General features: G+C 34.8%; 1 protein-coding gene across 2 annotated transcripts in view; it reads right to left on the bottom strand.

The window, feature by feature from the left end:
- The window catches only part of LOC145260324 (myosin-VIIa-like), a 965,294-nt gene that overhangs the window by 47,365 nt on the left and 894,382 nt on the right, over positions 1-23,547 (bottom strand). For both annotated transcript variants that reach the window (XM_080118214.1, XM_080118215.1), the window contains 4 exons: positions 17,529-17,718; positions 12,233-12,330; positions 7,720-7,810; positions 5,044-5,448 (listed from right to left, as the gene is read on the bottom strand). In XM_080118214.1, coding sequence (XP_079974340.1) covers positions 5,044-5,448; positions 7,720-7,810; positions 12,233-12,330; positions 17,529-17,718 — 784 coding nt within the window. The remainder of the gene's footprint in view (positions 1-5,043; positions 5,449-7,719; positions 7,811-12,232; positions 12,331-17,528; positions 17,719-23,547) is intronic.

The raw sequence follows: 23,547 nt of genomic DNA, 5'->3' as shown, positions 1-23,547 counted from the left end.
TCAGTCTTAATAACCACCTCGATACAGGTCCGGAACTGGGAGCATGCCTTTTCAACAAGTGCTGGTGGGAGCTCAGTGAATACTCGCGATCAGCATCAGGCTGTTTAAAAAGATGGATTTATGGCAGCAATCAGGCTGGCTTTAGTGTTGTGGGAGGTCATGTTGGTGATGTTTTCGACGTATGACTAAACGAAGTAGTCCAGCAGGTTCAGGTCAGAGGAGGAGGGGAGGGGCCAGTAAGAGAAGGGTACAAAGTCGTAGCACTCCTTCTTAAGCCAAGCCTTTATCTCTTTTATGTAACTTTTATTACTCATTTCTTATTTATTATATATATTATTAGTGATGGGACGATGCCAATATTTTTCCCAATTTCGATACAATTACCGATTCCGGTTCTTTATAAATCTCTAAATATTTAATTATAAAGTAATTTTTTTCCCAATTATCATAAAAACGCATGTTAAATGTGCAGATATTTTCTCAAGTGTAAAAAAAAAAAAATACTCTTGTAAATGATGATCTATAGATTTTAGTTTTACTCTTCGTTTAAAATCAATCGATATTTATTTTATCATTACTACCAGCAGTAGAAGAATGTGTTTTAAACAAAATCAAATAAAAAGGCGATAATTAAAGGAATCGTTTTGGTATCAGAAAATAGGTACAAATTTTTCTGATTAATCATCCCATATATATATATATATATATATATATATATGTAAAAGAGATTTAGAAGGCTGTCACAATGCGAGGAATGAATTATAGTCGCTGTTGATAAGAGGAGACGAGAACAAGTGGCGATTTACAAATCAATAAGTACATATATATATAAAATATTATTAAAATAATAAAAAAAAAAAATATATATATATATATATATATATATATATGTACTTATTGATTTGTAAATCGCCACTTGTTCTCGTCTCCTCTTATCAACAGCGACTATAATTCATTCCTCGCATTGTGACAGCCTTCTAAATCTCTTTTACATACCTATCCCACACAATGCTTCAAGCAAACTACATATCAATCCTATATATATATATATATATATATATATATATATATATATATATATATATATATATATAAGTGTTGGGATAATTAATCGGAAAAATTTGTACCTATTTTCTGATGCCAAAACGATCCCTTTAATTATTTCTTTTTTATTATATATATATATATATCTCACCTTTTTGTATACATTTGTGAAATATAATTAAAAATATATTTTACCAAAAACACACACACACACACACATATACACACACACATATATATATATATGTGTGTGTGTGTGTGTGTGTGTGTGTGTGTGTGTGTGTGTGTGTGTGTTTTTGGTAAAATATGTTTTTAATTATATTTCATAAATGTATACAAAAAGGTGATATATATATATATATATATATATTCAAGCACGTCTGATTGAACACGACAAAGTTATTCTTTTTTCCGATTTTTCTGGATATCTTTTCCATTCGCTGAGTGGTCTTTTTTATTTGAGTTGGCGTCTTGTATAAAATGGCGCCCAAACATTGCTGTTCAGCCATATTCTTGTCAAGCGCTTTCTATCGGTGCGTCTGATTATCATCAGGAGCGATTGTTATTGTTTTCGTTTTCTTTTCCTTTGAGGCTTGGTCTATTTATAATTTTTTTTTTATTTTGTTATTATTTGGTTATAAAAATGGGTGCAGGAAGGTTAGGGGGCGATTAATTTTTATCTTTAATTTCGATTTTCTTATTTTATAGTTCATTTATTGAGTTTCATGTTAGTTATTAAATACTGTTAGTATATTTGTCCCGGTGTTAAATGAATTAAAAAAAAAAAAAAAATCCATGTTGATATGGTCAAAACGTGGGGAAACAACAACTATGGAAGGCAGTAATTACTGAAGATACAGTGAAGAGACGCAGCATACCTATTCCGATGCAGTTAATCACCTGACGAAGGCCAGAGGAATAATGATATGGAAATCCAAAACAACAACTATGGAAGGCAGTAATTACAGAAGATGATCACAGCCACAAATATAGAAATATAGTTTAGTCATATGCAAAGGATTTCTTTAAAACATTCAAGAAAATTATTTTCAACAGAAATACGTGGTCCACAAAAATGGGCAAACCTTGAAGGAATTGGAAACAGTTGATGACTGGAGAGATGGAACAGTTAAAACTAACGAATCAAGACATAACTAATCGAAATTGTGGAGATAACAAAGGGTCTATTATAGCATCACAGTATGTCTAACATTGATGTCAATGACCCAAAGCCACGTGGTCCGAGGATTATGGATTCCAACATACCTTTTCCCCTTCCTTTTCCCACGTTCACTCCTAACAAGGCAAATCGCTACTTGGACGTAAGGGGCTACTATTCGGGGCCAGTCTCAGGAAAGATTAACAAAATGTTGGTTTACGTTACATTTAAACTTCTGCATATCAGTACAGTCGGGGAAGAAGGCAGCAGAAAAGGAATTCCAAAGTCTAACTGTTCGGGGGAAGAAACTATTAGAGTAGAAAGCTTTCTGGCTTTTAGGGATCTCAGCAGTGAAGAGGTGCGATTTTGTTGCTAAGCAGGTTTGTTGGGGAAATGTGCGTCGAGGGGGCACACTAATAACCAACTTTGATTGCAAGAATAAATTAATTGATGAAAGAGTTGGGAAATCATCGCTGTAGCGCGAATCTTCCAAAATGGAAGATGAAATTGGTTTCGTCATGTGCAAAGGACGTTTTTAAAAGCTCCAAGGAAATTATTTTTAACAGAAATAAATGGTCCGCAAAAAGTGGGTAGACCTCGAAGAAATTTGTAACAAATAAAATCGAAATAGAAATCGCAGACACTTAAGGTAAAACTAAAGGAACTTAAAAAAATAAATAAAAGGATAAATACACGTTTATGCTATCATTTTTCTTGTCTGACGTTTTAGGTTTATGGAAAATCTATTTTATCAATGAAGAAATGCTGCATAACCTGATTTACTGTTTCACAGTTCTTCAGTGCGGTTAGACTAGCACTCACCCCAAGCCATAAACCATTAAACTGTGATAAATATGCATATATATATATATATTTTTTACTATTCATAGATAATGTTGGACATTCTGGTCTTTCTGATCATCTCTCTCTCTCTCTCTCTATATATATATATATATATATATATATATATATATATATATATATATATATATAATTTTTTTTTTAACTTGAAAAAATCCGGAAGTGAAGGTTGTTTTGTTTTACAGCATAGCAATACTTTTCAGGTTCTTTAATCGCAAATCCAGTCATTTTGGAAAGAGCTTCAAGTTCTTTATATCTTCAAATATTTAGTCTTTCGTTTATTGTTTTGTAGAGGAAAATTATTATTTTTGTTTTTCACTTTGCAGAACATGATTGAGTTTTGCAAAGGAAACAAAAACAAAACAAGAGCATTAATGTTTGGTGCATTTTAGGGCAAGACGCTGATATCTTCAGACAGCCTGATCTGGTAGCACCACCGAGGAAATGAAATATCAAATCAATCGAAACAGGATTTCCTTTCCTTTTTAGTTTGTCATTTACTTATCGTAATCCTGTCTATACTCACGGATGTAAGTAATTAATGGCAAAAAAAAAAAGAAAAAAAAGAATGTTTAAATCGAGATAGATTTTCCAATTTGAGGGATGACAGCCTTGTTGGGGGGGGGGGAGCAGTGTAAAAAAACAAAAAAAAAAACAGGTAAAAATCAACCGTGAAAGAAAGACATTACGTGTGCATGTGAGGAGAAAGAAACAAAAGTCATCTAACTCGCATACCTCCCACATGAACAGAGAGAAGATTCATAAGGCAGGAAAAGGAAGGCAAAATGGAGGAAGAAAGAGAGAAAGAAAGAAAAAGAAAGCAAGGCAGAGGAAGAAAGTAAGAGAGAGGAGAAGAAGAAAGATAAAGAAAGAGGAAGAGAAAAAGATAAAACAAGAGAGAGAGAGAGAGAGAGAGCGGAAGAGAGAAAGTCTTGTGTAGTTAGGGTTTCATATTTAGGAGGCACATATATAACAATGATGAGGGAGAGAAGACATTTATGCAGTACTGTTCTGGGATGCTTGGGACTTCATACAGATACCGACTGGAGATGTATACAAGTTCTTAACACAGAGGAGGGGGATACATAATCTTGTAAGGGTTACACAATGTTCATTATAGATAATGATAATAACAACTACCTTTTCTGTTGTAAAGTCACGAGACAACACGTACAAAACATGATGACTTCTTTATTTATCGGATCGACCGGTCGAATGACGTCAGGAATTCACTTGTATCTACATGGTTAATCTTCTACCCCTTCGCTTCCAAAGGGTCAGCTAACCACTGACTGCCAACTGACTGACTCTCAACTCTCTCTCTGCCTGCTCTCTGACTCTTCTGCTGACTAATTCTTAGCTTTTATATATTTTATATCGTTATGACGTCAGAAGTGTTTTCCAAACGTGACCGATTCACGTGGCTATGCACACGCTTTTGACAGCAAAAGAACTCTCAACATATGACTCTAACCTATTTTTTAACAATATTTTTTAATTTGTATTATTCATTCTTTTTGCCTGACCTTTTTAACATTGCGATTCTAAACAGAATGAACAATCAATTCTGTTTACGATATAAACAATATCGAACTATTTCTAATAGAATTTATCAATAAACTAAATTCTAACATTCAAATTCTTAACCTTGCATAGAGGTTCGAGTCTCTGTGTATCCTAATCTCATTGTCACCTATCCAATACTCTTCTTATTTACATGTAACAGAAAGATAAAAAAACAAAAGAGATGAAGAGAGAAAGAAAGACGAAGACGAAAGCGGAAAAAAGAAATAAAATCTAGACATATAACAAAAAAAAAAAAAAATTAAAACAAAAATAAGGAAGTAATGTTCTCGTGATTTAGTAAAAACAATGGGAAACCATTTTAGCAGAAATTCGTTTTTTCTGGATTAAAAAAAAAAAAAAAGGCATAATTCTGCCAAAAGCTGATAAACATCATTATACATAAAAACACTCACCTTTTTCCAACTGTCATACTCTGGACGTAGCCACGTGGCGTGTGATGGAGAATAGCTCTCAATCAAGTGACCAATATCTTCTTTATACAGCGTCTCAAACATGAAGCACCGCTGAGTGCAACCTAAACCGCTATCATTGAACAGTTCCAAAGTGATATAGTTATCATTGGGATCCAGAGTGATTGTCTCAATGTCCGAGTACTTGAAATCATGGATCACAGTCTTGTCCCTGGATCGAATAAACTTTATACCATCCATGTTTACAGCCAACAGTGAGTCACTGGTGTGTGACCACAATCCTTTGTGTATGATGGAGAATATCGTGCATCCATAAAGTGGGAATTGTTTCACGCAGGTCAAATACCAGACGTTCGCTTCAATTTCAGATTTGCCTGATCCGTAATGCTGAAAGAAGAAAAAGATCCATTGATCGTTTTTGATCCAAGAGACAAAACATCATCATCATCATGATAATATTTGGTTTAACGTCTATTTTACATATATTGGATGGCTTTAAAAAATTAACTTCTAACCTAATCCATCTCTGACCACTTCATTGCCTCTGTTCAGTCTCGAAAGACAAAGGATACTCCCTGTAGGGTCAGCTGTGCATGTAATTGGTAGGCAAGGGTTGCGCAATCACCAACCACATCTCGCTTGAATCGGCACAGACAAAAACAACAATAATAATAATAGTGATAATAATAATAATAAAATACAACAATAATGAAAACAGCTGAAATATAAAGTAAAACCCTTAAATGTGGAGACTAACACACAGGAGCAACAAGCGCAGACAAACAGACAAACTGCTGCAGAGGCAAAAAATTGAAGCACTACATAGAACCAAGAACATTGAAGCCACATATCTATAAGTTCTATAACCCCACCCCTCTTCCCCCATTATCACCTCACTGCCCCCCCGTCAAAAAAAAGAATAGAGTCAAGGAGGAAGGAAAGACCAAGGAGAGAGCACTGACCAGACCACCGCTGGATAAGTGCGAAGATAACTGGGAACTTGGGGAGGCTTATTGCCACTCAAATTCCAGTGAAGACCAATAGCCGCTGACAACGAGAAATCAATGGCAAGCAGCTGTTGTGATAATGCAAATTTATTTGCAAATGTTATCGAAAGGGGTGGAGAGTACTGGAAACCTGGGAAGATTTGTTGTCACGCAGCTTCCAGGGAACACCACAGGCTGTTTCCAAGGAGAGATCGTTGATGACCTGTGTGAAAGCTCCTTGTGAGCTGATAATGATATTTGGTTCGATGTCCATTTTACATATATTGGATGGCTTTAAAAAAATAACTTCTAAATTAATCCATCTCTGACCATTTCATTGCCTCCATTCAGTCTCAAAAAACAAAAGACATCTCCTGTAGGGGCAGCTGTGTGTGTAATTGTGAGGCAAGGGTTGCGCAATCTCTAACCACACCTTGCCTGAATTGGCACTGTCTGACTCCAGTGGCAAGGAGAAGTCCAGAACGACTGGAAACAGAGCCGAGATAAGCGGAGAGCACGTACAGAAACTGGAAGTCCCAAATGGTCACCCATTTAGTATTAACCAGGTTAAACACTGCTTAACTTTGGTGATCCAGCGGAAATCGGTGTGTCAACGTGATTATGCCATACAATCTAGGTTTTTAGTTATCCTTCTTTCCATTTTTATAACTTCCTCCCATGTTTTCCTTGGCCTTCCCTGGTGAACTGAACCTGATATCTCAACTGTTCTACATAAGTCTCCTATTCTGCACCTATCTCCTTATAGTATTTAGATTTAATCTTCCTCTGAGGTCTTCAGATCTAAGCTTGTCTTGAAGACTCACATCACACATCTATTCTTTTGCATAATCCTCATCCATTCTTTCATACATCAGTCTCTTGATCCAATAACACCCCAATCATTCGGCCAAATCAAGTGTTAAGGACAATTGTTGTCTGTTTTCATCTCATATCACGTAAACAAACCTGACATTTTTTTTTTTAAATCATTCTGTTAGTTCAGGGTATTCAGGAGTTATTTTCCTTGAATCATATTTCTTCAAGTTATCTCCCTTGAAACATTATTGAGCAACAAGAATATATTTTTCTATTTAGAAGCACAAAAAAAAAACATGCACGACACATCAAAACGAGACTTTTTTTCTGGTATTGGGCTTGACGACCTGTTTCAACGATATATATTCAAACATGGGCTTTCCTTACTAGTCACAGCTATCATCCTCAAATAGTTACTAGTCGTAGTTATCATTCTCAAATAGTCATGGTCATTTTTGTCTACACTTTTCAAATAATATCAAGATAATTACATTACTTATACGTCGTCTCTATGAAGTGTTTGCCCTGGCATTTCATATTTATTTTCATTGTATTAAGAATATTTATGTAAAATCACCTATATCCGATGAAAGTTGTTGATTTAAAAAAATGTTTGACATATACTGACTCTGCCGAATTCTGCAGGTATGCTGACACCATTTTGTCTCCAATACACAAATCTGGATGCAATGTAGGATAATTCTTCTCAACCAAGCACTATTAAAAAAGAGCCTTCATTATTCAGCCATGATACATGCAGCAACAAAGGGGAGTTAATCCACAAAGCAATAGCTCTAGAACCACTCCAAATAAAATAAATAAAAGACAAGTTAAATAAATACAACAATGGACTCACCCTGTGTGCTTCAGCAATGGCCTCTGCCCAATCTTTATCCGTTTCTTCTTTCAAAATACGTTCACACAAATATTGTTTGGCTTCTTCATATCTGAAAGGTAAAAATTCCACATTGGGTTTTTACTTGAATTATTTTCAATAATATAACTCTGACAAGGAACAGCTAGGTTAGGAACATGGACAGCATTTTATGCAACTTGTTGTTGTATTTATTCAGGGGAGAGAACTTTGCAACTAACAAAAACAAATATATGAATCGGGTTATCTGCCTTTCGCCCTAATTGATTTCACATTAGTTTTTACCTAAATCAGCCAAAGAATTCTTTTTCATAATACAAACATCTAACACTTGTTATTAGTTTTTGACCATTAAGTAGTATTTTTTTTTTTAGTTTTTCCATCAAGTGACTTGCTGCCTTGTCTGGAGGGATTTTCATTAAAAAAAAAACGAAAAAGTTTAAGTGAAAATGAAATTTGCATTATTTTGATTATTCTGACGACTGTTTTCATTTTGAATATTATTCGCACAATGTTTTGGTTGATGAAACCTCCACCATTCTTCTGGTGCATCTTGTCGAACTTGTGAATCTTTCCACTGAATTCTGACTCGTGACTGGATAAAATATTTGGTAAAATTCAGTTGTTACTTACATTCTTCTGATGGTTGAAGGTTCAATCCTCAGTGAGGGCGGCACTAAAAATACACTTGTGAATTACTTAGAACTTATACCCAGTCATGGCTGACGAAATAAAAGCATGGATTAAATAAAAGAATTCCATTCAAAATTCCATGCAGATTCCAGAGTATAGCAAGGCTTGCTTTGGTGTTGTGGGAGGTCATGTTGGTGATGTTCTCGACATATGACCAAACAAAGTAGTCCAGCGGGTTCAGATCGGAGGAGGGAGGAGGGCAGTAAGAGAAGAGTACAAAATCTGAAGCCAAGTCTGGGTCTCTTTAGATTTATGGCCGTCGCCGAGTCCTGCTGCCACATCCAGAGTCTGCCAGTGGCCACCTGATTGCACCAGGGGAGCACCACACTCTTCAGCACATCCAACCACACTTTGGTGTTGACTTAGAAGATGTGAGGTGGCATGATGTTGCTCTCACTTGAAACCACACCAAAAACTGTTGCCGAAAACTTTCAGACATAACAGAAAGCTCCTATTGCTCTTGGGATTTATACACAACTGGACAACTAGTAGATGGTCTGCAACAAAAAAGAATACCGTCATGAAACGGAAATGGAATCATGTTGTCTTTTCTAAGGTGACAATTTTATCGTTCCACCCTTTCAATCTTGTTAAGTGAACAATGAGTTTCTAACTTGATTTTGTCATTGAAAGAAATATAATAGTAGACTTCATAGTATTCGATTCAATTATTTAACCAATGGTCTTGTAGCTGGAAGGGGAGACATTAGCCGGGAATTGTAAAGCTAATCTGCTTAATTAGGACCCCCAATAATAATCCTTCACTTACAAATGGCATAATAACAGATTAAGCGTAAAATGTACAATTTGTCATAAGTATAGCGAGAAGCTTACAGCGTATACAGATTAACCTTCAGAACAGAAAATAAAGTGGGTAAATATGGCAACACTCTCTGGTCAAGGTAACATGTTTACATATATATATATATATATATATATATAAGACTTTTTTATAAAATTTTATTTTTTCCTATAATATAAATATATATATACTAGCATTTCAGCCCAGCGTTGCCCGGGTGTTTGGAGGTGTATGTTGAGCAAAAAAAAAAAAAAAAAAAAAAAAAGCGGTCAGTTTTTTTAACCATGACCCCTATTATGACCCCTTAACATTTATTGTTTAGGGCTCAAATCAAGTTATTAAGTTAGCTCCATGTCCAAGGAACCTATATCTAAAATTTAAAGTGTTTAGACCCAAAATTGTCGGTGGAGTTTGATAGAGTTCTCAAAGGTGAAATCATTGAACTTTGACCCCTTAATAGCCAAATTTCTGACCAAAAACCAATCACATAGATTTTCCCAAATCTCAGTACCCTGTATATCAAATTTCGAGTGTGTAGACTTAAAATTGACAGCTATTGCATAGGGAAATATACACACACAGACAGACACACAGACATGTTCATTTATATATATATATATATATATATATATATATATATATATACTAGCATTTCAGCCCGGTGTTGCTTGGGTGTTTGGATGTGTATGTTGAGCAAAACAAAAAGTGGTAGTAGGAAGGCAGGCTCAAACCCGTACTGCAAAGGAGGAAAAGAACGGGGGGGGGGGGAGTGACTCATGTTTAAATTAAGTCTAGATAATCGAAAATAGAGGATAACTTTTAAAAATATTGGCGAAAAAAGCGCCCCGCCTCCGTAGAAAAGTGCCTAGTTGAAGGTGAAGATATTAATGTTTTTAGCCAATTTTTCAATATTTGTCATATGAAAGGTCAAACTTCAAAACGATACTGATCTTGATAAAATCCGTCACCTTTGTCCAAAGTTTTAGGCACACTTGCAAACATACATACATACATACATTTATATATTAGTAACTGAAAATTTTCGACCCAAACTAATGAAAAAGCTTGCCCTATCTCTGAATACCCTTTATGTAAAATTTCAAATGTTTAGACTAGAAATTGTCTGAGTAATTTGGTAGAAACCGCAGAGGTCAAATTTTTTTTAACTTTGACCTCTATTATGACCCCTTAACATTTAGTGTTTTGGGCTCAAATCAAGTTATTAAGTTAGATCCATGTCCAAGGAACCTACATCTAAAATTTTAAGTGTTTGGCCCAAAAATTGTCGGAGGAGTTTGGTAGAGTTCTCAAAAGTCAAATCGTTGAACTTTGACCCCTTAACAGCCAAATTTCTGGCCGAAAACCGATCACAAAGATTTTCCCAAATCTCAGTACCCAGTATATCAAATTTCGAGTGTGTAGACTAAAAATTGACAAAGTTATTACGTAGGGAAATGTACACAGACACACACACATATAGACAGACACTTTCACTTTTATAGATATAATAGATAGATAATTATATAATAATAATAATTATGTAATTATAATAAATATTATTATATGAATATTTATTATTATCTAGAGGATTAAATATCAGCAATAATTGCTAGTTTCGAGTGGATTCAAAATAATGGGGAGTTTGCTCAGCATTTCAAGTCGTATGTTTCGTCATTTAAACATGTACGCATATTGACGACTCACATGCCGAGTTAACATTGCATCAGCATTTAAGTCGTGAGCGTGACATGACAGAATGAGATGCATATATCTGCATCAAGATTGAAGGAAAAATGAGGAGGAAAAGAAAGGGGGGGGAACGCATGGAAATTCGAAAGGTAAGCTTGACAAATACGTGATGTCTCCACCTCCTACCCCTTTGAAACCCGAGCTGGATGACCGTGGGTCTTAGAGAGAATTACTGCCACACAACAGCAGATTAGACCTGAAAACAAAGGACTGCTATCTGACCAGGAAAGGAAGAATGACTTGCCAAATCTATGAAGCATACATACTTCATGTGTATTTAAGTAAATACTATTTAAAAATCATTCAAATTATTTGCATTCTTCGGACTACTGTTCTCATCTTTAGTGTTATTTCACAATGTTTCGGTTTATGTAACCTCCGACCTTCTTCAGGTATATCTTGTTGAATGAAACCCTTTATTTAATCCACAGGGGTAGCATTATATTGTTTCATCAGCCATGAGTGTGTAGAAGTCCTAAGCAATTTGCAATTGTATTTTGAGTCTTGCTCACACTGAGGATTGAACCTTCAACCTCCAAAAGAGTGTAACTTACAACTGAATTTTACCAAGTAGTTTATCCATCATGCCATGGGTCGTTGCTAATTTGTTGGATTCTTTGAACTACTGCACTCATCTTGAGTGTTATTTTTCACAATGTTTAGGTTGATGTAACCTCCAACCTTTTTCAGGTGTATCTTGTTGGACTTGTGAATCTGCACCGAATTTCAAACGGAACCCTTTATTTAATCCACAGGGGTAGCATGTTCTCGTTCCCTCAGCCATGACTGAGTGAAAGTCCTAAGTAATTCGCAATTGCATTTTTAGTGTCACCCGCACTGAGGTTTGAACCTTCAACCTCCAAAAGAGTGTAACTTTACAAGTGAATTTAACACAGTACTTTATCCACTACTACAAATTCCACCTGAAGAAGGTCGAAGGTTACATCGGTTGAAACGTTGTGAAAATAACACTCAAGATGAGAACAGTAGTCCGATGAATCAAAAATAATGCAAATACTTCCCTTTTTTTTAGAACAAAAATAAAAGCAAAAATAAAACAGGATAATGCAATACAAATTGCAAGTAAGCATACTCCCGGGCAACGCCAGTTTTACATGAGGTTATCCAATCTTTGATTACTTGCCAAACTTATGAAACGTACATACTTAGGTATATCTGAGTAAATACTTGTTAAAAATAGTTCTCATCTTTAGTAGTCATCGGTTATTCCTGAAACGATCGAGTACTTACCTGAAGTCTTTGTTATCTTGGTAATCCCCCCAAATAACTTGTGCCTGTAATCCGGCCAGCTGGAGTGCCACTTTTTCAGAGACTAAGAATTCATCCAGCTGAATTTAAAAAAAAAAAAAAGAAAAAAAAAAGGGAAGAGAAATTCATGAAAAGATTTAGTTTACATGAACAGGTGCAATGGAAAAAGTGCAAAATCTAAGACTATTTAAACCTAAATATAAAGTTTTGCATAGGTCTGAATATCCTATATATGAAGCTTCATGTCTGTAGACCAAAATCTGAGAGAGGAGTTTGGTAGGCAAATTTTAAAAAAATAGATATATATACACATGCATAAATATATATATAGAAAGAGGTTTTTGTTTACTATAACCTTTTTACGCAAATATTACACAAGTATAAATCATGTAGAATATCTGCATGAATATAATTATACGTAATAGTTAACTAAAGATGATCATCCCGTAAGAAAACCGAAAAATCTAATAAGGAATTAATTAAAATGAATGTTTAAAAGAATATGCAAATTAGCTAGATCTTTTCCTAGTGAATGCAATTCCACGATACATATATAACAATGTTGTATTTTCTTTTTAAATAAATAGGAAAAAAAAAAAAAGGTTTTTAATACGAATATCTCAACACACAAAAAAAAAAAAATTCATTGGAGTACACTAAAATTGGAGTTTGGGTTTTGTTTTCATCTAAAGACAGATACGTTGAATTTGTGTTATTAGTGGATTAAACAAAATAACTGTCTACTTGAATGACCAGGTAAAATTTCAGCTTCTCTAAATACCTGTAAATCAGGTGAGGTTAGCTTAACCTGGTGGCTTGCGTCAGAATGTGTGACATTTACATGACTACTACTACTACTTTATCATTTGTTTTACATCTGATTGACATGTGTTGCACTTTTCAGAAATTTAATTTTTTTTTTTTTTTTTACAAAGGAATCATCACTTATCAAGGCCTGGAGGTTACTCAAGGATAAGGTTTAATGAATGTATAGTGGTCAAAGGGAACATGTTGTAGTAATTGTTACTAGTGGAAATTTAGTAAATTGGATTTCTTAAGGGGACAGTTCATCGAGAATTGATGTTGGACTTGAAGATAACCATATTGTAGTCAGTTGGAAAGCAGGAAAATAGAACAGAGTTCCACAGGCGTGCAGTTCTAAGAAAGAAGCTTTGTTCATGGAATCTACACTTAGGTGAAGGCACAGATAAAGAGTGGGGAAAATTATTGATAGTGGTTTTGGCTAGACGAGCGTTTTTTGTGAAAGCTTGGCGAGGGGGGGGGCATAGATTGGAGCTCAGACAAGCACTTGCCATGAAAATAACGATAAAGCAGAGACAGGCTCGCAACATCTCTTCTGTGAGATAGAGGTTGCAGGGAAGAGAAAAGGGCATCTTCCACCAGGCTACAAAGTCTATTTTGAATACTGTCAAGGTAGAATAAGCTGTTTCTAGCAGCTCCTGACCAAAGGTGGCAACAGTACTCTATCGTTGGATGTATTTGGCTCTTATACAGGTAGAGAATTGCATCAGCAGTGAGATATCTACTGGAGCAGTAGAATGATCCCACCATTTTTTCAGCAGTCTTGGCAATGGATTTGATGTATGTGTTCCATCTCAGATCTGGATTAAAGGTCAAACATAGAAGCTTGTCAAAACATGGAGCCTCCCTAAGACGAAAGGCATTCATTTGAATTGATGCCAGATAGGGGATCAGAGCATGATGATGGAAAGATAGAAGCTTAGTTTTAGATGTATTAAAATTAACCAGCCACCTCTTTCTCCATTGTACCACACGATCAAAATCAAAGGAGAGAGAATGAGAGAGAACTTGATTGTTTACAACATTTGAAGTGTTGCCATAGATACTAGTGTTGTCAGCATAAATGTATACGAATGATTTTAGGATGTGATTTGGGAGATCATTTATGTAGATCAGGAAGAAAGCTGGGCCCAGAATGGACCCCTGAGGGACTCCAGCATTAATACTGTGAACTTGAAATCAACCACTACTCTTATGTAGATTCAGAGAGAAATGATTTATCATTGAAAAGACATTTCCAGCTATACTGCAGCTGGAGATTTTGCGAGTAGCCTTTTATGTCACACCTTATCAAAGGCCTTTAATATAACGGAACTTCTGTCGAGAGATTTGCTAATCCTATGAGATATAACTGTTAGCACATCTGCTGTAGATCTAGCAGAAAAGAAACCATATTGCATGCCACTGAAAAGGTTATTTTTGCTGAGGTGGTTGACTACAACTCTATTTAACAGATTCCAAGAACTTACTCATGATGCACAGGAGACTAATTGATCTGTATTGAGAGGGAGATGAGTGATCACCTGAATTTTTAAATATAGGACATACTAATGAGGTTTGCCAGGGTGTTGGGAAGCAATTCTTCTTAAGAAAATGCTTAAACAGTTTTGTAAGAATGGGAGTTAGTTCTGGTTGAAGCTTTTTGAGCACTGTAATAGGAATGCCATCAGGGCTAGTTACTTTACTGGAATCAAGATTTTTGATTAGCTTTGCAACATCATGCACAGATATTTATATGTTGCATAGCATGTTTTCAGACACGGAAGGAAATACGGGAAGTTGGTGACTTTAATCACATATGGTAGAATTAGCTGCAAAGTTTTTGGCAAAGAGTTTGGCTTTGTCTGATGCTGACGAGATTACCTCAGGTCCATTGATAATAGTTGGGATAGGGCACACACTTCTGTTCAGGACCCGGTTTGTTATTTGCCAAAATTGGTGGGAACCAAGCTGCTGCTCAGCTACTTTGGTCTTGACGGACTGAGCATACAACTCTCTTGTGTTCTTTATTACTTATTTACAGTGATTGCTGGCAGTCCTGAAGGTAGCTTTAGTCTCAGTACATCTATTATGTTGGAAGCAATGGAAATAGTGATTTCTGTGTGCAATGGCAGCAGCACATTCTGGAGAGAACCACAGCTGGCTGTTAGGTTTTTGCTTAGGTTTTTTGAGGGTATGAAGTGGTCTATACCTACAATTAATTATTCCATCAGGTCTGATACTATAGAGGACACATCCTTTTTAAACATGGAGCGCAGAGGTAGATCTGATATAAATATATGAAAGCTATCCCAGTCACCCATAGAGTATCGATATACTGTACGATGGAGAGGTATGTCGAAGGGCTTATTACATTTTGTTTTTATTTTAATGGAGACAACTGAGTGGTTGGAAGATCCCAGTGGGGACAGATTGGAAGATGAACATAGCTCAGGGCAAATTGTGAGAAAAAGGTCTAGGAGACTTGCATACTGACCATCACTGTCGGGCACACGGGTGGGTTCAGGAACAATCTGAGTTCGGTTATAAGCAATGGAGAAATCATGACAGAACCTCTCCTCATCATCTGTCTCGTTTGAGTGGGCTAACCATTCCACATTGTAAACATTGAAGTCTCCACAGACGTGAATGTTAGCCGAAGGATGAGCAGACAGAATGTGGTCCATTTTCTTAGATATGCTCTTAAAGGAGGGGGTGGGGGTGATAGAGGGCAAATATAAACGCAGTGGTGTGAGCAAGTGCAACCCAAAAGCACATATAGAGCAATTTAGAGTGTTCTCAGGAGATATCCCTATCACATGGAAAGCCATCTCTAATGTAGGCACACATTCCATACCCATGTCGATCTTGGGGGTCAGATTTGGATGTTAAATTAGAATCTCCTTTAATTACAAATTTATCTAGGGAAATAGTCAGTTCAATGCTAGTTTCGCTTAGGGAGAATAGGTCAGGTTTGTTCTCCTCTGTAATTGGATTTCAATTTCTGGAAGGTTAGAACATAGACCCCTGATGTTGGAAAAGGAGACATGGTAGTGGGGGTTTACGTTGAAAGTTGGAGTTCTAGGTTTAATCGTGTATTCTTTCTGGAGACTTTTCATAACTTCCAAAACTAATTTATTTCTGACCAGACCTTTATCTCCCTTTCAAATTCATCCTTATCATTTCCAACTATGTTTTCCTCTGCCTACCCAAGCCAACTAAGGAAATGTTACCCGACATGTTGTAGCCTCAGTTGCAATGTAGACAAATAATTGAAAAGAACTTCAACTTGCATTTTTTTTTTTGTTGTACAGCAACATCTATTTCCTCATTCTGATCACGTTTTATTCGGGAAAATACCCAGAAATAAATGTTGTTGTTACAATACGAAACAGTGAGTTGAGTTATTACTTGTTTTCTGTTCCTTGTGACATACTCTGCTACAACGTGTTGGGTCCCAAATGGCCGCGTGTTAACGCATGTATAAATGTGGCACGAATTGTGCTGCTAATTTTAACATAACTTTGAGCATTTTTGTACGTTGCTTGAACAACCTTCATGAATTTATACACACCAGACAATCTCTCTTGGCAGCCTGTCAAAACTTTCTCCAAATCTATAAAGGCAAAATACAGGTTATTCTTCTTACCAAGATATTTCTCTTGCATTTGTCTAAGGATAAAAATAGCATCAATGGTAATTTGCTGAGGTAGAAAACCAATCTGCATTTCATCTATGAATTCTTATTTGCTGCTCAGTTATCCTCTCGAGCGCTTCCGGTGCCTGATTTATCAAGTTTAAACCTCTGTAATTACCCAATCTTTTAGATCAATTTTTTCTTTTATGGTCGGATTCACCAGCAAGCTTTAACATTTCTGCAGTTTTACTTTTCTTTATCTTACTGCTTCCTGTACCATTTCTTTCGCAATTCTTAACACAGAATCAGATGTTCTTTTGAAATTATTGGGCTGACATATTTAAATTTTGGATGGACCTTTGATAAGGTGCAGCGAACTAAGTATTATGGTATCAGTTTGATGCAAAGTAAGAGATTAATAGGGATTAGTCATCACAATACCACATTTACTCTCAAATTTTCTCGGAAACCACTAAGTTGATCTGTTTGAAATTTTGTATGGACCTTTGCTATGATATGGTGCAGCAAACTAAGTATTATGGTATCCATTCGATGCACAATTAAAGACTAATAGGGATTAATATTTAATGCAAAAATGAGAAGAAATATAACCGTGTTCAATCATCAATTTGGCATACAAAAACTCATTTTAAATCAAGATTTTCTCGGCCCATGAAAACTTAGTATTCCACAATTTTTCATAATAAGATTTTTAAGAATCCCTCTTGTCCTGTTTATCTCTTGCTTACGTACCATCATCCTTTCGAATGCACTTGTAATCGGATATCCTTATTCACTAAAGCTTCAACATTTCCTGGAAAAGAAAAAGATGTTACCTACCTTAACAACTTTATGTACAGCTTCTGCAAAAAGTAAATGGTACTCTACTGGGTCCTTTGGAATATCATGCACATGACGATAGACTCGTTTTCGAAAAACAAATCGACAATCAGAACTCTCCAAAATAATTTTGTTGGTTTTTTTCGTTAAAGAATCGTTTTTGCTCGGTGTATTCGTTAAATGTTTTTGCCTGTAGAAAAAAAAAAAAAAATTTTAAATAAAAAAATAAAAATAAAAATTTGATTTAGAATTCCATATGAAAAAAAAATAAAAAAATAAAAATTTGATTTAAAATTCCATATGAAAAAAAAATTAATAAAAATAGCAGTACTTCTTCACTGTTAGAAGGAAATTCGAAAATCAAAATATTAAATTTCATGTAAAACAATGGTATTTACTTAATTACTTAATGATGAAGGCTCTGACGAACTGCAGACACTTGTGCCCCCACGACGTAAATACCCCCGATAAGCAGTTAAATCCCATCCCTTCACAGTAGAGATCCCTAGATGCAAGAGAGCCGTTTACTCCAGTAGTTTCTTCCCCAGTACCGCTAGACTCTGGAATTCCATTCCAGGTTCCTGCTTTCCCAACTGTACTGACATGCAGAAGTTCAAGTGTAACGTGAACCGACATCCTGCTGCCCAAATCCCTACATAGTGCCCCAGTAGTTGCTGCCCCTGACAGTAGCCCCCTACATCAACGTGGCAATGTGCCTTGTTTGGGGTGAAAATGTAATAAAAAAAATTTTTTTTAATAAAAATTGTCATATTGCACTAATGAACATATCCAAAAATTATGCAAAAAAAAATTATGTAAAAACTTATTTATTAATGAAAATACTTTTCAAAGAAAATTAGCCAAAATTGTGAGTTTTGCTAAATTGGCTTAAGATTTTCCAGAATTTCAGAAAATAATTACCTTTCATAAACTCTTTTGTTTAGTTTTTTTTTTTTTTTAGAAAAACTCAATTTTCAATAATTTCTTTTGAAAACTATTTTCATTAATAATTCATTTTCTACCTTACCGTTTTTCATAATTTTTGGATATGTTCATTACTGCGACATGACAATTAAGTAGATACATTGGTTTTACTTGAAATTCAATTCTTTGATTTTAGAATTTCGTTATTATAATGAAGAAGCACCCAAATTTTTAATTTCACGTTTCGTTTAGTTTTATTATATGCATCAGTTGAAGAGAATTTTTTTTAAATAATCGAAAATAAATATAAAATCCATAGATCAAATTACATTTTATTGAAATATTGACATATAGATTTTTTTTATGAATCTATTAATATAAAATGGAAAATAAATGTATAATGTACAAGCTCTAGAGAAACACAAATGTTCTACATCTTGTATATGTGTATATATATATATATATATATATATATATATATATCTAATTCCATTTTCACCTCAAACTAGGCACAGTGCGACTTTGATGTAGGGAGATAAGTTGCAGGGATACTATGTAGGGAGTTGAGCAGCAAGATGCCTGTTCACATTACACTTGAACTTCTGCGTGTCAGTACAGTTGAGAAAACAGGACCCCGGAAGGGAGTTCCCGAGTCTAGCAATTCTGGGGAAGAAACTATTAGAGTAGAAAGTTTTCTTACATCTAAGCATTTCTATGTGTAGGGGTGGGATTTTGCTGATTGTCGGGTTTGTCAGAAGTATTTACGTCCAGGGGGTTCAAGGGCTTGTAGTTCGTCAAAGCATTTATTATTAAAATACGTGTAAAACAAGCAGATGGGAAAGAGGTTGAAGCTTGGATGACAATTTAGGACCTATCAGGTTGGCGACTCTCTTGAACCCTGTCCAGAAGTGAGAGACTAGTAGCAGATCCATCAGCCCAAATGTGACACCAATACTCCATACATGGGTAAATGGTGGCCCTGTAGAGGTCCAAGATACTTTCAGGTGTGAGTAACTTTCTAGCACGGTAGAGAGAGCCCACCTTCCTCACAGCAGCCTTGGCAATGCTCTCAATGTATCTGCTCCAACTCCTGTTCCCTGTGAATGTTAGGCTGAGGAGTTTGAACCAAGTACTTCCAGGTAATGTATCGTTAGCCATGGCTATTAGTGGTTGAGAAGGTCTCTAGTAATTATTGAAGAAAACAAACTTAGTCTTGGCAGCATTAAATGTGACCATCCATTTTTGTCCCCATTCCACAACAGATTGGAGGTCTTCCTCTAGGGTTTCTGCCATTTCCTTAGATATGTGTTCATTCGTTTTCCCCTCGTGCCTGTAATAGAGCATGGTGTCATCAGCAAATATACCCATCTCAGAGACAATTTTATCAGAGAGGCCATATAGCCTTCACGTCCAATGTAAACAAGTTCTTGGTATTTTATTTTTTATTATTAATGATTCACCATTTATCAAGGTCAAAAGCGACTTGAGGATAAGGGTTACTGAGTTGACTGATAAAGAATATTACAAGAGGATTGAAAAAAGTGAATGGAATGAAGAAATTTGATTACTTATGAAATCGATTTGTGACAAGTATTTATTGACATTAAAGTTGAAAAGGAGCATGCTGTCTACAGGAAAGCAGTCCCTTGGTAATGTGTTCAATGTATGGAAATTTCTTGGAAAAAAACTTCAAAATTCCATTTAATGTTAGGCATAAAGAAAAAATATTTTCAATTGTGATAGGAAGAAGAGTTCTTGCTGTGAATGTCTTAAAATAAAAAATCGGAGATTGAAGTTCAGTCGAACACTTTCGACTGAAATAACGAAAGAAAGGATTGACTGATATGATTGCATTGGAGTGGGGCTGATATGAACAATGAATTGCTCACTGCCTCCAATGCCAATCGAAGCATCGTCGTATCTGTGATGGAAAGGAGATGGTGGTTATTTCAAATATGCAGTTGTAGATGCACAACGAGACACTGAAGTGCGCTGCACCTAAATATGCAGATGATTTGTTTTGCTGACTAATCAAGGATATTTCACGTATTGCAGCTTTGCAAGACTGCAGCTGTTTTAATAGATTTTCACAACATGGTAGCCTTCAAGTCCAATGTAAACAAATTCTTGTTGAGCCGTCCCTACAAATAATCAAATTCTACTCAATTTACACCATTAACGATTACTACACTACTACCTTGCATTCATTAGCCCTTATTCTCGAGTGGCCTTCGGGCCTTCATAAGTTGTGACTCCCAAGTACAAAAAAAAAAAAAATTATAAGAAAGATACCTGTCTCAGGATAGGTGAAATTAATTCCCCAAACAGAATAGTTTTGCATCGATTTTATGTCTCGTCACAAAGATTAAAATCAAGATATAATGATACTAAACAATATGCCTAGAATCCTTAATCCGATTTTAATTAAAATTCATTACATGATTTTCATTCTCAAAAAAGTTTAAAAATTTGAGGAGGACTCAAGCAGAAACTGAAATAAAGAAAATTTTACTTATGGATCAAATTCAATGTAAATCTGAAATATTTTAGATTTTAAAAAGGGAGATTGTGCCCATATTATGCCATCTAAAAAAAAAAAAAAAAAACCTTTTAAAATATTCAAAAGAAAATGAAATTTGTGGAATATTTATTAATTGATGTCTTTTTATGCATTGTTTAAATTTATCAAAAGTCGGTGTAATCTGAAATTTCATGAAGGCTTCCACCCATTTTTTTACCCCCTTCCTGTAAAACTAAATATATCACATTACTCACCCTAACACTTAGTAGCCATCCTCCAAAATTTATAAGGATCAGTTTAGGAGTGAATCCGATACAGAAAAAATCTGCCTTCTCTACCTTGTACTTAACAACACAAAGATTTTACTTGTAAGGAAAAATAAACAAGCAATAGAACTCTTTCACTATTTGAAGATGGATTTGTTACTGTTCGAAATATATCGGAAATATTTCAACTTAAAAAAAAGGAAAAATAAAACAAAGAAAGAAATTCAATCATATTTTTCTTCTGTTCTTTTTTTAATAAAACATTTTACATTTTTAATGTGTTCTAAAAACAATTTTATCTGTTTGTTGAATGTTTTTAAATTCTTAATGCTTCCAAAAGCTTTAATACCAATTCCTATTTGTATATAATGTAACATACACAAGAATCTATACTTGGTTAAAAAAAAAAAAAGAAGTTGTTTGTCTGAATAATAAGTACGGCTTCATTTTTAAAATGCATCCATTTTTAAGCATGACACACCAATTAAAATACTATTTTAAGCTTAAACATGGTGGACCAATATAAATCCTATTTAAAATAGCATCATGATAAATTGATGAAAATTCTATTTCAAACTTAAGTATGACAGACCAATGGAAATTCTATTCCAAACTTAAGTACGACAGTCTTTTGTAAAAAGACTTGGGACATTTAAAATAAAACACTTTTAGTGCTGGACTTAGATAAAGTGAGGATCTCATATGCTATTCCACTTGGGAGGCCTCCCCCCCCCCCCAAACAATAACTAGTTTCGTTCTAATGTGCATAATAGGTTATTGTTAAATACTGTAGTGATCAAGGTTGTTCTATACCACAGGTGCAGTTGAGAAGAATGATTGAAAAAAAAAAAAAAAATGTGTTTAAAAAAAAAAAAAAAATGAATGAAAATAGCTATGCAGATCATATTTCTTTTTTTACCAAACATTCTTCATTATCATTTTGTTTAATATTTATTAGTCTTCACAAAAAAAAATGTACTTTCATTTTTTTTTTTAAAATCTTCCCACACATCTCATCCACAAGTATGGGTCAGAATGTTATTCTATACATTTTCAAACAGAGTTGACTTAATTTGCATAGTTCCCAGCGGACTACCTTTCCGATGCAGTTATTCATGCTTTTATATTCCTTTTGGTAATACTTTACAGCATTCACTTAAGATGTGGTTTACTCTTTTGTCTCTTTGTCCACAGAGTCTACATTTATCGTTTTCTTGGTTTTTGCCTATCTTAACTTATGTGTAGTTTGTACTAATTGCATTGTTTTGTGCAGCTGTCAGTAGCGATTCCATGTTTCTGCTATTGTGTGTTTTTTTTATGTCTGGCAAAAAAGATACATATTTTTATTTATCTTTCAACACACATTATTTTCCTCAGGTATAGCTAGGATGCTATTCAATGTAATTTCAAATACAATTGATATAATTTCCTGTTAAGATCTCTGAAAATCTAACATTTGTCAATATGTCTCGAGTCATGCTTCTGTCCTGTGTAATGACTTGTGTAGAACACCGTGGTGGTGATATCAGAAGATTTAGCATTTTTTTTTTTTTAGTGAAAAGAAAACATTTTAGAGTTTTGGACAGCAGCATCCCTCAATTAGATTTTGATGCCCTAGGCAGCACAGAATCCAATCATTCAATCCATGAATTTAGTGATGAAGCTATTTAAAAGTGAAGCCTTTTACAAGACTACGAGGATGTACAAACACGCTAAAAAAATATTTTCTAGTGAAAATTGTGTTTTCTTTTAATGAAGATGTCTGAGACCGAGTCTGATACACCCCCACTCCCAATTATTTTAAGATAACCTCAAGAATGAGAGTTCAATAAAAACTTGTTTTAATTTGAAGAAAATAAAATCCGCATCAAGTGCGCTTGAAACCAAATAACAACGTAATATAAGGAAAATAAACAAATATTTTACTTGTTTGAAATTTATCACAAATATATTTCGGAGGTATACTCCATCTTCAGTGTGTTCTTTGTTTCTTTTTTTTTTTTTTTCCTTTTCTTGACGTTATTCTCGCGTTACCTGCGCACAGTTCAAACATTTCAAAATACAACCGCCAGATACAACGCGCGGCTCTATACAGACTTCTTTCTCCAAATTTACAACATGGCAAAGAGAAAGAAAAGGAAAAAAAGAAACACACAAAACACACTGAAGATGGAGTATACCTCTGAAATATATTTGTGATAAATTTCAAATAAGTAAAATTTTTGTTTATTTTCCTAATATTACGTTGTTATTTGGTTTCAAGCGGACTTGATGCGGATTTTATTTTCAGTCGTTTTCAGATCTAGTC

This window comes from Euprymna scolopes, chromosome 36 (assembly GCF_053919585.1).
Source record: "Euprymna scolopes isolate OS-2025 chromosome 36, ASM5391958v1, whole genome shotgun sequence".
Taxonomy (NCBI): Eukaryota; Metazoa; Mollusca; class Cephalopoda; order Sepiida; family Sepiolidae; genus Euprymna; species Euprymna scolopes.
Note: the sequence above shows the minus strand (reverse complement) of the source record. Positions and strands in the feature narration are given on the sequence as shown.